Source organism: Periplaneta americana, chromosome 10, assembly GCF_040183065.1.
Source record: "Periplaneta americana isolate PAMFEO1 chromosome 10, P.americana_PAMFEO1_priV1, whole genome shotgun sequence".
NCBI lineage: Eukaryota > Metazoa > Arthropoda > Insecta > Blattodea > Blattidae > Periplaneta > Periplaneta americana.
This window is the reverse complement of record NC_091126.1, coordinates 31,106,199-31,119,820: the sequence shown is the minus strand read 5'-3', so window position 1 is coordinate 31,119,820 and position 13,622 is coordinate 31,106,199. Positions and strand designations below refer to the sequence as shown.

The 13,622-nt window shown below is 35.4% G+C and overlaps 1 protein-coding gene across 3 annotated transcripts in view; it reads left to right on the top strand.

Moving 5' to 3' along the window:
* Ptp69D (Protein tyrosine phosphatase 69D) overlaps positions 1–13,622 on the top strand; it is a 194,057-nt gene that overhangs the window by 81,653 nt on the left and 98,782 nt on the right. For all 3 annotated transcript variants that reach the window (XM_069837085.1, XM_069837082.1, XM_069837083.1), the window contains exons 20-24: positions 812–961; positions 1,377–1,547; positions 5,881–5,997; positions 8,843–8,980; positions 13,409–13,569. In XM_069837085.1, the coding sequence (XP_069693186.1) occupies positions 812–961; positions 1,377–1,547; positions 5,881–5,997; positions 8,843–8,980; positions 13,409–13,569 (737 nt within the window). The remainder of the gene's footprint in view (positions 1–811; positions 962–1,376; positions 1,548–5,880; positions 5,998–8,842; positions 8,981–13,408; positions 13,570–13,622) is intronic.

Sequence of the window (13,622 nt, the reverse complement as noted above, 5' to 3'; positions counted from 1 at the left end):
AATAAAATTCCAAGCTCCATAATAAATAGTAAACAAAAGAAGTTTAAAAGCATAGTCAACAGGTTGCTGCTGCATCATATGCCATATACTGTAGAGGAATTTATGTCTTTCGACCTTGCATGAAAGTGCCTACTAATGTGTAATTGTGAAGGCATATAGGTCGTTATTGCTGTTAAGAACATTTCTATTATTATTATTATTATTATTATTATTATTATTATTATTATTATTATTATTATTACTATTATTATTTTTATACTATCTTACAGTTCTTCTTAAATCATGTCAGCAGATGTCCTGCAATAACAAAGCTACAAATTCATAAATATGCCTATAGTATGATCAGAAACTAGATTAAGACTTAGAAATAAGATTGACGAAGCCATGATTTGTAAAAATCTTTATGGTGAATAAATTACTATTACTATTACTAATTGCAGAGAGTCTTCTTAGAAATGCTAAGGTCCAGTAAACCTAACGTTTACTGGGTGTTGTTATATGTAACCAGTTCTTTAATCAGTTTTGCTTTATTGTGCTTTTATGAGTTTAAAGTTTATCCTCAACTATCATTTACTGGTATTATTTTCTTTTCGGTCCATTCAAAATGTATTCATACAAGCTTTACTGTACTCCAGAATGTATGGGTTTACATCTGAGAAATGCTGCAAGAACGTAACCTCATACTAAACACTTGAATAGCCAAATACAGAAGTCTGGGAACGTGGAAAATAATAATTGTGACCTTTTCCTTTTCTTCTCCTTCTCCCCCATTTTCATTGTTATTGCAATATAGTTGTTTAATTAATTTCAGAAACAATATATCTTCATATATCGAGCATTGATGGAAGTAGCACAGTTTGGGGACACAGAGTTGAAAGTGTCAGAATTAAAGTCTGCCGTGGAGAAGCTGAGACAGAGAGAGAATGGAAAGGATAGGTGTAAAATGGAAGACGATTTTGAGGTATGTTCATTTTGTTTGTTTGTAATTGCTGATAACGTAATTTTTATTGATACTGAAGCAAGTTTTTTTCTTTTTTAAGAATTTTGTTTTGAAAAGTCAATCATTTTTTATTTTCTTTATAATCATCGGAATTACTGCAAAATTTGAAATCTTCCTATACTGTACAGCATAGGTGGCCAAAACGTTAAGCGTGATGCATAATGAATCTGTTCACAAGACATTTCCGAGGGTAAAAAGATGGTTGAAGCATCGTGCCAACCACACCACCTCATTCTAGTGCTGAGGTCAAGAAAGCATAGCCACCCAAGTGCCTTCATGGCATGTGGAGGGGCTGCTTTTATCTTTACTTCGTTAATTTAATTTTTCGAGTACATTACTAAATTAGGGTAATTAATATGTCTTTATTCCTTTTCAGAAAATCAGTCGTGTGCTCGAAGACCGCAAGTCATTTTCCGTTGGAGGTGGGGAGGAGAACAGAAGTAAAAATCGCAGTGAACTTGTGATACCGTATGATAGGAACCGTGTGATCCTCACTCCAATCCCAGGAAGGGAACATTCCACATACATCAATGCTTCATTTATTGAAGTAAGTATGAACTATAAAGGTACGGTCACACGTCGTTACTTTTGCAGCATTGCAGTATAAAAAACTATGCAACTCTCGTACTGCGACGTGTGAACAACTGTGCAACCCGAAAAGTAGTGGCTGCCGAACTTGTTGCCCCAGCTTATAAGTAGTGATGTGTGAACAGGGTGCTCAGGGTTGCAGCCGCAGCATTTTTGATATCGGTTTTGTTGAAACTTTTGCTGTGGTTGTGACCGTGTTTCCACTCAAATGTGCCCATGACACTTTTATTGTTTGGATATATTTTAATGTCAGATCTGATGAAAATAAATCATTTGTAACAGTTACTAAATGTACAACACAGTCTGAGTATATTTGCTGACGATATAATTAATTTTTTTTTTATTTTCCATAGCGTAGTTTCAAACAAGAGGGTTGCCAACATTGATTACGTGAATATGCTGTTGGTTATCATTTAAGTATATAGGCGTTTTTAATAACTTTACAGTAAAAATAATGCCAATTTCTGAATATTTGTTAGGACAGAGAAGCAAATAATAGATAAATAAGCTATCGCATGAGTTCCATAATAATGCGAACATAACCACAAAATATATATTGAAAAGTCAACACGGAGATGGAAACCTGCAGCTAGACTGCGACTGAAAGAGTAGCGCCTTGTGTGTGAACAGACGCGCAACTTCCAGTTGCAACATTTGCAGCGCTTGAGTTTTGCAGCACGAAAAGTAGCGTGCAGTGTGCTACTTTAGGCTTACGTGTGAACACGACACGCAACTTTTACAGCTGCAGTACCTTAATGTGTATGAAATTTTCCCAAATTACATCATTGCTATATCAGTAGTCACAAATATTTCCAAATTTTCATAAACTAACAAAATTAATTAACTTCACTCTCTTTTTATAATTAAGAAATCTTACGTATTTTTTGGCTCAGTCAGAGTGATAAAACGTGGGCGAAAGAATCCGGGTTCAGTCCCAGTGGATGCAGGATTTTTCATCTTGTCATAACTCCTAGAATGGCTCCAGAGTCCAATTAGCCTCTTATAAAATTGAGTGAACTAGTGATTAGAGATCTCAGTGCTAGGTTAACAATGGACCCTCTGTTCACATACCAGTACCATAAAATAGGCACAATTTACCCTACATTATATACTAGTTGAATATAATCTTAAAATTCTCGTTATCAAAGTATAAGGAAATTGTGCACATAAATGTCACTAATGCAGTGTTACCAGACTTATCATTTTGTAATAGTTAAATTAGTTTGATACATAAAAGCTTACTTATAGCCCCATCAGCAAAAACCATATTCATATCTGCATTTGGACGAAAGAAAAAGTATTTTTTTTTTCTCTAAGTTTAAAATGTAGGTCGTATCTTGAATTACATCTGAATTGTACAAATTTCCATGATATAAATCTTAATATATTATGATTATACTTGCAGTACTACTTTACTCTTAACAAAAATTTGAAACTGCTCGAATAACTGAACTGCCTTTCAAATGCTGTAATAATACTTTACAATTCATTCTATCAAAACGTGGCCGGTACAGTATTATGCAACATAAAATAACTGATCTCAGTTCATTTCCTGATCTTCGATCAAAAGTGAACTGCAGTTAGTGTTACAGTGAAACCTCGATTCTGGGTTTTTCAGGGGACCGGATAAATTATACCCAAAATCGAGAAAAACCCAAACTAGGGGTTTTGCCAAAATTGAAAAAGAAACACATCAACATATTTAAAAACTGATTTGTGTGGGCTAATCTCAACTAAAAGAACAAAAATGCTTCACAACATTAAGTACACTGGTTGTTTGCATCAAATTTATCTGCCACTTCTTAAAGAAATCAAGAATGGATGTCTGTTTTGCTGGACATCTTTGATGGAGGAAGAATAACTCCCTTTTCACTTGGTTTCACCTCGATTCACCAATATTGAAGCTACTCATGTATCTTCATACAGCTTCCAGTCCTGCTACCGTTCATCGATGCAGTCTTCTTCATTCTCCATGATGTCACCACTGACAGCCTTTATAAAGCCTGCTTTTCTGAAGCAGTTGGTGATGATGGCTGCTGACACTTCCTCTCATGCACTGCAGACCATATGCAAGGCAGTGAGGATGGAGATTTTGAAAACAGAATCTCTAGTTTATCTGTCCACAGCAGCAATTTGTTTCTGCACCATTGAACGTCTATACTTCCCTTGAGGGCATGAATTACACCCAAATCCAGGGGTTGGAGACAGCTATACAGTTAGGTGGAAAGAAAGCAACCTTCACATTCTTCAGGAATGATGTATCAGGGGGATGTGCCAGACACTTTCCCATTAAAAGAATTATCTTCCTATTAGCAGCCTCCATTTTCATGTCCAGGCTGTCTCAGATAGCTGCTAAAAATGTCCATTATCATCCAGGCAGTCCTGTTGTTCTTGTAACTGTATGGCAGTGTGCGGACATTTTTAAAACACCTTGGTTTTTCATATTTGCCAATTACCAAGGATTTCAACTTCTCGGAATCATCTGCATTTGTACAGAGAAGAACAGTGAGCCTCTCCTTACGTTTCTTCCCATCATCAGGGAGTAGAAGACCCCATCTCATCGGTATTAAAGATATCTTTGGCGTCATAGCCTTCAATGAGACATGGAAGCACATCGTCTTTCTGATGATCCACCGACTCATCTGGAACAGTTGCACTTTCATCACACATGTTTTTTTATGTAATATGCTTAAAGTGATGAAGCCATCCATTAGAAGCCCTAAAATTGTCCACTTTCAGTCTTAATGTGATGCTTTGTTGTGAATTGATTCTCATGCACTGCAGCACATGATTAACACGAGGTTTCTGGCACTGTGTTGCGTCAGGTATCTCACCTGAGTACGCATGGTAGATAAGGAGAGGGATAGAAACTGCTACTGAAACGATCTTGGACAAGGAAATAAGCATTTAGGGCTGAAAAAACGCATAATCGAAGCTAATTTGCTTTGTTGGGACAAAAAATTTGTTTCTTAAATGTGGGTAAAACACTAAATTGAGAAACATTAAACCGGGGTAGAAATAGCATTGCGTATATGGCACTTCTGCAGGGACCGCAAAATAAGAATGCAAAATGCGGGTAAATCTTAAATTGAGAAACTCAAAATCGAGGTTCCACTGTATTTATGCAACCAAGCTTAATTACGGTGTTTATAATTTCAGGGCCTTAAAGAGACTTAGATCAGAATGGATATCAAGTGTTTTCGGAATTAGTACATGCACAGTCGGATTAAGAGAGAGACTGGCACACATCTTTCTGTAAATACCCTTTCTATAATAGTTGGGCTATTTAAGTTGATAATGGGAAAAATACAAAAAATGTCGGGAATAAAAATTAATCACCATTAAGGGGGAAAGCAAACTGATTATTTTTGTTGATTTGTTGTTTTCAAGGTCATTTGAAGGTAAATCTAATTTCTTTTTAAGGGAAGCATATACTTTTTATTTTTTTTATTGTTATTCCTCATACAGAAATAAACAATGTTTCTATAAACCATTTTTTAATTTAGGGTGTAGTTTCAGAGATATTTGAAAAGTGAGAATTTATAAAAATAATTCATACATGTCATAATTATCTAAAGCTTTATAACAACAAAATTAGTTTATTTTAATGAGAAAATTGATCGATGCATCGACCCCAGAAAACATTCAGGAGTGCATACAAAATGCTTGTGTGAATATTGAGAGAGAAATAATCTTACATATACATCAATCTTTCCTTCAAAGAATTGAAATGTGCAGTGAGATTTAAGTGCATCACTTTGAGCATTTATTTTTAAAAATCTAGTTGAATGTTACGTTTTTGTTTTTATAATAAGAATTTAGATACTTATGAAATGTGTGATTTTTTTTATCAATGTGTACTTTTCAAATATCTGTGAAACTACACGCGAAATTGGAAAATGTTTTATACAAAATTTGCTTATTTTTGTACGAAAAATTAGAATAAAAATTAATAGATTGTCCTTCATGATCTTGAAAACATCCTCTGAATACAACACAAATAATGCACTTTGCTTTCCCTTTGAAGTCAATTAACTTTCATTGGAAACATTTCTTTCTAAAATGCTTCGTTTTTTAGACCTTTCACATTATCGACTTAAATGGTCTACCTGGTATAGAGGCATTTATAAAAATCTGACAATGAACTTCATACTACAGTAACCAAAGTCTGTGTATAAAGAATATAAAAGTGTTTGCTCAGAATTACCAATTTTTATGTTAATTTTTAATTTGATTTTAAGGAAATGTATGAACATGTTTTCAGATGTTAATGTAGGTCTTTTCTTTTTCAGGGCTATGATAATTCCGAATCTTTCATCATAACTCAAGATCCTCTCGAATCAACAATAGCAGATTTCTGGCGCATGGTTTCTGAACAGAGTATCAGCACACTAGTCATGCTTTCTGATGTAAGTATGCAAATTATTCTAGGAAGTGTAAATGAAAGCCCCATTACAACTTAGTGTATCTTTCTTCCGGTGTTTTTCCTCAACCCAATATGATCAAATGTAGGGTAACTATCGGTGCTGGACCTCAGACTCATTTCACCGACATTATCACCTTGATTTCATTGAGACGCTAAATAACCTGAGCTGTTGATACAGCGTCGTAAAATAAACCACTAAAAATATATATACAGTGAAACCTCTCATTTACGTAACAATCTGTCGGCATCTGGAAGTTGTCCTTAATTGGGAGGGAGGCTCCCCAATATAACAGAAAATTTATAATATGCATTATGTATTATTACTGATAAATACGAGAAAAATTCGTACCGGCACCGGGAATCGAACCCAGGACCTCTCAGCTTTGCGCGCTGAGCGATCTTTACCAACTGAGCCATGCTGGGACACGATCCACGGCGCCGGCCGAACCCCTCTCGTAGTACTGTTTTACGGCTTTACTACCTGCATTTAAGACGCACGTCATATGTATGCAGGAGCGCATATTAAATGACTTTGTTGCCGTATTCAACATCAGTTTAATGAAAACTGCTAACAGTGTATATATATCAAATATGAATGAGGTGGGCGAGACCTCATTCATATTTGATATATATGCATTATGTATCTCTTCACACTTGAAATGAAATGTATTACTGCAGTTTAATTCTAAATACAGTCTACTGTACTACAGTAAATTCTTTGGTACTTTGAACTACAGTAGATAAGAATGAAAAAGGAAAATACAGTACTGTGCAAGGCAATTTTATTCTAGGTCTACAGTTATGCAGTACTGTAATTTACAGTTTTCAAATTAACCTTTACATTCAGGTGCCATGTCTCTCGAAAGAGTACAACTGATTGAAGTGAAGAGAATAATCCTATTAACCCTATCATGTGTCTAATACAATTTCACGATCGCAGAAATCTTGGACCCATCAGACAGATTAAATTTTGTGATTTTGTTTATCCACCCACTTCCAGCTAACAAGGGATAGCCAGCTGGGCTAGTGGTAGCCTACGAGACCCTTATTGTCTTCTTTCATGTTAAAGAATTTCTATACAGTTCTCAAAACTAAATTTGCCATTTTTGTAACACATGTCTTGAAATCCAAGTTCTGTCCACAGTCAGGATATAAAGCAAGCTTTCTGACTATGAAACAGATGTCCGTGTCCGTGTCTGAGAGTGTCCGTAAACGAGAGTTAAATTTATCATTATTTCTATATTATTTCAGTTGGGACAAAAATCTGTCCGTATATGAGGAGTGTCCATACCTTGGGGGTGTCCGTAAGGAGAGGTTTCACTGCATCGACAGGAATGAACAGGTAGCAAATTTAGATTCACATCAAACCTTCTGAATACAGCTTCTGGAGGTGATAAACACACGTCCATTTCCTCAACCATCTGATAATGATGGTTGAGGCACATCTCCATTTTGCCTGATTTATCTGTCTGATTTTTTCTGTGAGAATTTCTGAAATCCAAAGTCTGCAAACAGGCCAGCAAAAATCCAGGAATTAAAAAACAACATTTGTACCGAAGTCGAGGCAATAACACAAGGAACCCTATGTAAGGTTATAGCGAATGTGTGTGTTTGTATTAAAGATTTCATTGCCAACAATGATGGTCACCTGATGGACGTAATTTACAAAACATGACTCTTGTAAGGAATGGTATCAAGTGTTCTTTTGCAAAAATGCATAGTAATAATATGTAGTTATAATGTCTAATGCTGAAATCAGTGGTGGCTAGTGGTTTGAAAATATGGTGGTACACAATGGATATCGAAGAGGAGTTAAACATACTTTACTTTAAAGTTTAAAACCGTGTATACCTGAGGGCATATACATATAAAGCTTATTTATATGCAATTAGTAAGTAAAATGACTAAATACAAGCATACCTATTTATACAGAAAGTCCAAAAGTGGACGGGGTCGTGGATGGAGCTCTCTATATTGCGATTTACCCTCATGAAAAACATTTGAGCATAGAATCGTCATCAGAATGCTACCAAGTACCAAGTCCAACGTTTTCGTTCATAAAATTCAAATGCAGCTTTCATAGGCTGTCAGGAGATAGCGGCACTTATTGTCAGAACGACAACTCTTACAACTTTAAAGCAAAATACAAGTTCCTTTATGTATTGTGCCGTTCGTGTGCATGTAGATTGAGAAAGTAATATGCGAAATATGCGACTGTTTGTTGCACAAGCCGAATGAATACATTTTTCATGCTTATTACTTCGGACAAATGTCTAGTTGAAACAGATACTTTCCCAGTGAATTTAGTTTCTTCTGCACTGAAGTTGGTGTCCATGCCAGGGAGTGCGACAAACCGTTCTCAATGAGGAAAGAAGTAGACCACGCCTCTAACCCCCTGTCCCCACATTAGCCGAACATCTCTATAAACTACCTTCCATAGGTTTCAACATCTTTGCAAACCAAGAGGCTCGAAGGCTCCTGCAGACATACAAAACAAGATGCCAGCTGCAGATAGTCATGAATGAAAATTGTAAAAAAAAAATATATATATTTTTTTAATAGTAACAAAGCCGGGAGATTAGGAACTGTATTGGGGGGTGTACAAACCAGCAACCCCCTTGAGAAGCCGCCACTGGCTGAAATGTAATATTTAAAATGTGTCACTGTTTCTGCTGCACCCTAAAGTAATTAGCATTTAGTATGAGTTTCATTGAAACACGAAAGAATTCTCTGAGTAGGTTAATACAGAGGTTTATGTAAGCATTATTACTCTGCTAACATTTAATTCTTGTGTTTTACATTATATTTTCTTTCTTTCTTTGTTGTAGCTGGGTGATGGATCAAAAAAATGCATCAGATATTGGCCAGATGATGAGATTAGTCATGAACATATTCGTGTTAAGTACATTCAAAGTGAAAGTTGTCCGTACTACACACGCAGAGAATTGAGTGTGACCAACACAAAGGTAAGGATTTGCTGGTGGCGGTGTTAATCCCTACAAAGTACTCACCCTTATGAGGTTATTGAATGAAGCATGGAGAGAAATACACATCAGAATGTTTTGTTCAATTTTTAGACAGAATTATAAATGATTTAGCAGCGATTAATTTTATTACCATTTGCTATAAGTTCATTTTACTTACATTCATTGTTAGGTTAAACTCAGCTGTATACAGATCACAAAATGGCCGGAGGAAGTTAGGTGGGTCACTAGAGGAACAAGAGAAAGAAATATTAGGAAATAGTAGGCATTTCACGTGGACAGGACCTGCACAGTTGGTCTGCAAATACTGATATTAATTGTCATCGTCGATTCTCAGTTCATTCGTTTATGCTTAGGTTAATGTTTCATTCGGTCAATGATTAGCAACTAACAGTTACATATCAGTGTATATTCATTCATTCATTCATTCATTCATAGTGTTCTGCCTAAGGGCAAGTCTTTCATTGCAAACCCAGCATTCTCCAGTCCTTCCTATTTTCTGCCGTCCTCTTTGTCTCCTCATATGATCCATATATCTTAATGTTGTCTATCATGTGGTGTCTTCTTCTGCCCCAAACTCTTCTTCCGTTCACCATTCCTTTCAGTGCATCCTTTAGAAGGCAGTTTCTTCTGAACCAGTGACCCAGCCAATTCCTTTTCCTCTTTCTGATCAGTTTCAGCATCAATCAGTGTATAATTGTGTTTAATTATTTGAGTGTTCAGTTAGTAGTTTATAATTTTTTAATTTAATTATTACTGTATACATGCGAATACTCCACATGCCCATCGTAATTTTAGGAGAGAAAATTAAAGAAAAAAATTTGGCTGTAATGTGTGTTTAATTTTCAAGAAATTAATCCTACATAATAATTAGGGATCCAGTTTTTGAAGCGAAGCGGTACCAATCTTATTTGAAATAATGCGCACACTCTAGTTTTTCTTCACTAAATTCCGGAAAAAATATGTCCAGAGTATTCACGTATATATGGTATTTTAAAATTTATAGCAGCGAAGCATGGACACTGAGGAAAGTAGATGAAAGCAGAATAACAGCTTGTGAAATGAGATTCATGCGAAAAACAGCGGGCTATATTAAGTGGGATCTGAAAAGAAATTGTGAAATTTTAAAGGAACTAAAAACTCAACCAGTTTTAGACTACATTGTTCAATATCAGTCTGATTGGAAACATCATTTGGAAAGAATGAGTAATAGTAGACTCCCAAAGGCAATTTATGATTGTGTACCACATGGCCAAAGATCTGTGGGTTCGTCTTGCTAAGACATGGCATGAAAATTTTATGTGAGACTATAACAGGCCTTGTGGCCTAACACTTGTCAGGCAGAAGAAGAAGACAATTTATAGCACTGTTTAATGTTTGTTACTTTCTTTGAGAGACGAATGTTTAACAATGATGATAGTGTTGTTAACTAATACGGAGTTCTGGACAATAAAGCCATTAACTCTCTTGCTCTCCAATATAGGAGGAATAGCGAAAAGTGTAATTGTTTTAATGTTGGTACCATATTAACTTATGGCCGTTAATATCACTCAAACTGTTTGGAGCACCACACCTGCTGTCAATTAGTGTGGACCATATGAGCTAGCTGGGAGGATTGTCAGAAAACTCCACCGAACATATCCCCTTTTCACCACTTAGAGGATGCTTATACATGCCATGGCAGGTCAACATATTGAAATGGAATTTCCTAAATTTTTTATGGAACAGTGATTTGGTCCCCAGAGCCTCGTTTGTTAAAAACTGATTTTCACAACAAGAAGGAGAGGATGGGATTTGAGTAGGAGAGATTATGAAATGGACTTGTTACCCTTTGCAACCCACAATGATGGTAGTGAAATGTACTTAATGCTTAAACAGATAAAATACTTATTTATACACAGTGAGAGTGAAAGAATAGGTCGTATAGCTCACATGGGCTATTTTGTGATCTGAATACAATGGTATTTTGAATTAATTTTGTTGTAATTACATGTAATTTTGTTACTTTTCAAAAACGGGCTTGGCATTGCAACAAATTTGAGAATAATGCGGTAACAGTGAATAGTTGAGTAGAAACAATAATTTCATTATTTGCTTGCCAGTATCTTTTTTATATCAATTTTCTTCATTTTGTGCAAAGGTTCTAGATTTTCAAAACTCAAACCCATTGTATGTAGAGGATAATATTAGTTAATATGTGTGTAAGCCATAGTGAAAACTGAAATCTTGTACATGTGTAAGAAAATTTATGGTTTTTCAAATGATAGAAGCAAAAACTGCAGGTACATGCTAATCAATGCATGTAACAGAATACATGAACGACGAGAAGTAAGTTATTTTGTACTTAATCTCCAGGCTTTTCATAATTCAAACTCATCCTATCATATACACTTGGGAAAGTCCTGATGCTCTATATTATAGAAGGCTGATTGGACCCGAGATTCATTCTAGAAGTTATGACGAAATGGAAAATTTTTGCTTCTCAGTGGCTTCAGTTTGGATCCTTAGTCCATGGTTTGTTGCTCTATTCGACTCCGTTCATTTTCAATAGATATTAATAAATCTACTTCTGAAACATGTACATTAAGCATCAGAATTTATTTTTTAAAATGTCAGTATTTTATTTTAGAATTTATTTATAATAATAAGAACATTGATTTTCTGAAAGAGATATCTGACAATTTCCTTTCTGATTTTTTCTTAATTAGTTTCAAAGAATATTGTATCTCGCAAATGAAGTGTGTCTGTGACCAAAAAATTAATTATGAATCTTGCCGAAAAAGTTTTAGAGCATAAAAAGTTCTAGACTATAGGAAATACTTGGCGAATTATTGTGTTTAAAATATGAGCTGCTGTTATGACAAGTACACAAGCTCTCTTCAACCTCTGATGATCCGTGTATGCAACTGAGACAATCCCTCATAGAATAACTTTCACATTTTGTTCGAAATAATTTTCACAGTAAAATTAGAATACATTTTTCTGTGTCAATTGTACAAGAAGAATGAAATTGTGGTTTACATTGCACTGTTTAGCACTAGGGACCGGATTTTTATGTAATTACATATTATATTCCTTTCAACTTAACCGTATATAAATAACAAATCTTTGTGAATCTTGTAATTACCATTAATATATTAAAGTTTGATACTACATATTTTTACATATTTACCCCAAATTACATATTATGGCTTGGTATTACATAAATCTACATATTTAGGGGTTTTATTCATTTTTACTTCTCTGAAAGGAAAAAAAAACTTCTGCTGGGAAAGTTTACAATTTGAAATACACAGATTTAAAAAGCCCTTTTACCTACCCAAGAAAGGATATATTTCGGGACGAAACATAACGTCCTTAGTTCCAGGAAGTAATAGAGGCACTCACCCCATACCGCCCACTGTAAATATGAGTGAACAAAAGGCAGCCTTTCTCATACAACTACCTTTATTGTAAAAATCACTTGGAAAGTAGCGTTGCCTTCATGCGGTGGATGGGACGAGGACGACATGATTTGTCTCGAACTATAATTGTTCTGCACACGTCTTAACAAGCCGTTCCCACGCAATTTGCAACCTTACCCACCCTCTTCCTATAATTCTTCCAGGGAAACCCGTGTCAAGTCTGACATGGGACTTTCAGGTTATTGCTTGACCTCTTTATTTTAAATTTAGGAGACCTATACGGAATGGGATTTTCCGAGCAATTAGAAAGTATGGTTCTAGGCTGGAATAATCCTACTCTTCTGAATGAAACAGGAATGTCACTTTTCTAACAACAATTTGTAAATGCCTGTAGTTTGAGGTTTTAGTAGGTACATGTTTCTTACAGGGAGCAGCTAAAATGCATGTCCCCCACATCTCTTATTTTCTCATAATCCAGTAAAGCGAAATAGTGCTTGCAGTACTGTTGTGTCATTCATTTCACTCATTTCTCTAGTTTTAGTACTTACAATACCTATAAAGTGCAAGTGAGTTTCTCTACTGCTTTTAACTAACTAAAATGGCCCCTGTATCTTCAACCCTAACGACAAATATAAAATCATGGATTGCAATGGATGAAGCTTTCACTACAGAAGGAAAAATAGTAATGTGTCAAGTGTGCGGTAGAAAAGTCGGGTGTTCTATGAAATCCCAACTGAAGAGTCTTACCTATCCTATACCTGCCAGATATTGATATTAAATATTTTCATGATTTTACATATTTTGGTACATATTCAGCTTATTTCTCTTACATAAATATGTACATATTTCACACCTTGATATTACATAAAAATACGGTCCCTATTTATTACTCTGTATTTGGATGATATGTAACAGACTTCTTTCTGATTCACCATTATTGCGTTTTACATTGCAACTGTTATTGTACTATGCATTGTTGCAGTTTTGATGTACTTCTATTTTGCAGACTGATGAGAATGTAGTGGTTACACAGTTCCAATATAATGGATGGCCGACAGTAGAAGGCGAAGTCCCAGAAGTCACAAGAGGGTTAATTGAGTTAGTTGACCAAACTCAGAACCACCAGGAAGCCCATGGAGGCTCAGGCCCTATTGCAGTTCATTGCAGGTAGGTTAATAACACTTCACTAGATTAACTTCTTCGCTAAACTACATAATTTA